Consider the following 4,340-nt stretch of genomic DNA (forward strand, 5'->3'; position numbering starts at 1 on the left):
TAGGTCCCTCGCCTGCCTCCTGAGCACTCCCATCACATCGCCCAACCTCTCACCTCTCTGGGCTTCACTTCTGTTGGTTGGTGACAGGGGACTAACAACTCCAGGGAGAAGAAACATCTCCTTGGTTCTTCCTGCATCCCGAAGAAAGCAGAGCCAAAATATCATCTTTGCAAGCTGGAACCCTACCAAAGAGTGGGGAGCCCATCGCTTCCAACAAACAGGGGCAGACCTCACATCCGGTCACACGTGGCGAAACCTGAGCTGCACGTGCTTCCGAAAAAGAAGCTCTGGTGACAGTTCTCAGGTTTTCCATCACTGCCTTACGCAGCCCTGGAGATGTAAATATGATCAGTCTTAACGTGGACAAAGTCCCACGGGAAGTTACATACAGATGGAAAGGAAAGAATGCAGACCTTCTTAGGGACCTAATGATTTTGGTACATGGAACCGCAGACACTATTGTCCCTCTTCCCTCCAAGGACACAGGAGCACCTACAGAACTTGAATTTAAGAGCCTGGAGTTTGGCTATTCCCTCAATAATACACTATTCAGCTGTATCTTTTCTGCATATTACATCCTTTCCTCCTTATTCAACAAAAACAGATGGATGCTTTTGGTTTTATCTTCTTGTTTTTTAAGTGAAATTATAGATTTCTCAGCTTCATTCTTTTCATGTCGATTTAAAAATAAATTTGTGGACTTCCTGTGGGTGCGGGCTGGCTCCTTGTTCACTACCCCCTATCTGCTCTCCTAAGTGACACGGTGAGCAAACCTGGGGTCATGGAGGGTCAGAAATGGAATGACCTCCCCTCTTTTCACACAGAAAGACATGAAGCTAAGAGAGGTGCTGAGAACAGCCTCAGACCACAGAGCCAGTTAACACAAATGTCCTGCCGCAGAGGCCAGGTCATCATCCATTCACCAAGGTAAACCCAAGTTTAAGAGACACTGGGTTTAACAGGTGCCTCTGCTGCAGGCCTTCTCAGAGCCTTTAATAAGCCCATGTACACTGTGATGCTCCCAGGGGCAGAGGGTTTGTAAGTGGTGCTTCCAAGGCTTATTAACCAAGGTTCCGTCATTCACAAAACATTACAAAGAGCCAGTGAGGCCCAGATGCCCCCATACGTGCCAGCGCCACTGCACTGCCAACCTGGAAAGATTGCCCTTGGAGCTGCGTGGGGTCACATGGCTCAGCTTTTTGTTGCACTCCTCTGCCTGCCCTGGAGTTGCTCTCAGGTGAGCCTGGCTGAAGGTGTGTATGGTGTTCTGTTCACCTACGCAGCCACACAGCCTCCCACACGGAACCAGAAACCTCCAGAGTCTTTTGACTGACAGATGCGAATACCATAAAATGAGAATATTTCAAACTGAGCATTCAAACTTAAGCAAAACCAAATGACACTTCTCTAGGGAAAGTAGTTAAGCACTGAGTATTCTCCACCATTTCTTTGATGAAGCTTCCAGATTCGGGCTGAGGGCTTGAGCCGCCATGCCAAACATCTGTATCCTATATCCTAATATGCCTGGAGGATATAAAATAATAGCAGCTATAATAATAATAGCTATTTTCAAGCACTTTCTCATCTAATCCTTACAAAACCCCTACAAAATAAGATTCTTATCTCCACTTAATAACATGGAAACTGAAGCTCAAAGAGAAGTGTCTGCAAAGGACAGAGTCAGGGTTCACACTCAGATCTCCAAAGGCTGCCCTTTTGCCCACTCTACTTGCTGGCTGAGTAGGGGAAAGGTGGTGTGCAGTGGTGCCCTGAGCCAACACGGAGGCAGGAAGTCCCTGGTGTTAGGAGAGAGGCTGTTTCTAGAGACTTTCTGGCCTCGATCCTGAGCCCTGGAGCCTGGAAAGGGTCGACATATAGGACCCGAGAACCAAAGGGCAGGAGGGACGTACCCACCTGAGGTCTGAATCCCTTCTCCAGATCCTAAGTTGAACTTGTCAGGTTCGCGACTTGCTCCTCTCCCTAACTCCCATCTCCTTGCCCTGGCCTGATGGTCAGAGTGTGTCTAATGTTGCCAGCCTTCCTGAGTCACATGGACTTTCCACCCACTGTGACTATGAATGAGGCCAGCCACCTGCCTGACCTCTCTGAAGGGACCCAGGTGGCTTTACACTCAGTCTCAGCCCCACTGGTCAGCCCTCCCAGTAGCCAGTCCTACCTGGAGAGAACTAAACAAGGATGAGGTCTTAGGTGGTGACAGGAGGACTGAACTTAACTTCAGTAAGTTCTAGAAGTTCTAGAACCATTTGAGAAATAAATAAACCCTGTGAGTTTTTTAGCCTCTTAGGTGAAAGTAACATGAGATGTACAAGATATTAAAAACGGTAACACAAATAAATCCCTGTCTTCGCTTTTTAAATTGGTGTTAATATTAAGTCACCATTTGCACCTGCTATACATATGCCAAATGTGTCTTTTTAAATCTAAAAGCAACACTACAAGGCATGAATTATCTCCACTTTATAGATGAAGGCATGGAGGCTCAGAGGGGTTAGGACAGTGCCCCAGGTCACACGACATGAAAACAGTAGGTTTAACCAACTCCCCAGTCTATGTTTTAACTTACCAGTACAAGACTATGAGAGCTCCACTGCCTCTGTATGTCCTGACGTCCCAGTGGAGAGTTTATGTTATAAAATAGAATAATGTCAACACCAGGAAAGTAAAGCACAGCATCATGGGAGATACAGAACGATCCAGACAGTCCTGAGTCTGAATCCCAGTGGCATCTCAAATGAGCTGTGTGAACTTAGGCAAATCTCTCAGCCTCACTGAAGCCTAGTTTCCTCCTCTATGAAGTAAGAATAATTCTTCCAACAGTGTTATTATAACTGAATAAAATGTTTAGTTCCTGGCACATAGTAGATGCTCAATAAATATTATGCATTCAATATGTATTTATTGAACACCTACTATGTGTCAGCAAGGACCCCTGGAGAATGACCTGGTGCTGAGTCTCACCAAGCAGTGATACTACATTGGGGTTCTGCCCAGAACTACCTGTCAAAAGAAAGATCAGAATCAGAACTCACGGGATAAGAGTCTTTTTCGGAATTTTGATGTGATCATTTGGATTGTAATAACCGGGTCCTGGGCCTGTTGACGTCAGTTTTAATCCACGGCCAGTTTTTGATTTAAAACAAGACATTAATATATTCGGCGACTTCTTCACAAGGGATTCGTTGATATTATAGTACCCTAAACAGAAAGGAATTTTAAACCAGAATAAGAAACTCTTCTCAAAGAAATAAAAAGCCGTACCTTATGCTTAAGTATACATTAAATGACTATAAGGTGTTATCACTCCAAAATAGTAAAATGGAAGGGCAGCCTGGAATAACTAAAAATAATAGTCACCATTTAGAGAATATGTGTGACATGCATCACATATTTAGCTCATTTAATCCTCCCAGGCGCCCAAAAATATAACTATCATCATCTTCTTTCTAAATACAAGGAAATTGAGGCTCAGGTATTAAATATTTGCTCACCTTCCTCCTCTATAAAGTAAGAATAATAATTCTTTCAACAATAGGGTGGTTATAGTAGTCGAGTAACATTTTAGGTTCCTGGCACACGGTAGTTGTTTAATAGCTGTTATGCAACCAATAAATTTTTATTGAGCATCTACTATGTGGACCTAGGGCTACCAGTCTCCAAAGCTCATGCTTTCCCACTATGCCCTGTCTCAAGAGACTGTGACAGAATAAAATTCGTATGGCTGTGCACAAAGCTTCAAGGAAGAAGAGAGAGATCTGCGGTGAAGAGGAAGCAGGCTTATCCCTAAATTGTCAGTAGCCCTGTCAATGGGTAGAGGCGTTTTGGGGTGCAAGAAACAGGTGCTGGGTAAAAGCCTTGAAGATGTCTGCACACTGACCCAGGATTCCCATTACTCAGAAATTATTTAACGTAATGGAAAACCTCTCAGCATGAAAATGTACACCATGGCAGCAGCTACGATGTGAGAAAGAATCGCCTAAATGTCCAAGAACAGCTATGAGAACTGCAGCCCAATATGGTAGAATGTCAGCCCAGACAATGGTAAACACGAAGACCATTAGGCCACGTGACCATATGTTTGAAAATAAAGGTAAGTGAAAAAAGTAAAATAAAGCCTTAAAGTCTATATGTACCATGATAGCATCTATGTACAAATGGATACATCTGAATAAATGTAAGTGGGAACCCAGAATAGTGGAAACAGTTATATTATGATGGCATTATGGGTGGGAAAAGTATTTCATATTTTCTAAACATTTCAAAGTTGATTTTGTTTCAAATAAAATTTAATTTTCCGCTGCAAAATTACTGAAAGCAACGAT

The 4,340-nt window shown here is 43.6% G+C and overlaps 1 protein-coding gene across 1 annotated transcript in view; it reads right to left on the reverse strand.

Moving 5' to 3' along the window:
• The window catches only part of STPG1 (sperm tail PG-rich repeat containing 1), a 39,550-nt gene that overhangs the window by 6,589 nt on the left and 28,621 nt on the right, over positions 1–4,340 (reverse strand). The window contains exon 7 of the mRNA XM_011357609.1: positions 3,051–3,216. Within this exon, the coding sequence (XP_011355911.1) occupies positions 3,051–3,216 (166 nt within the window). The remainder of the gene's footprint in view (positions 1–3,050; positions 3,217–4,340) is intronic.

The sequence above is a fragment of the Pteropus vampyrus genome, unplaced genomic scaffold (assembly GCF_000151845.1).
Source record: "Pteropus vampyrus isolate Shadow unplaced genomic scaffold, Pvam_2.0 Scaffold36, whole genome shotgun sequence".
In the NCBI taxonomy this organism is placed as follows: Eukaryota; Metazoa; Chordata; class Mammalia; order Chiroptera; family Pteropodidae; genus Pteropus; species Pteropus vampyrus.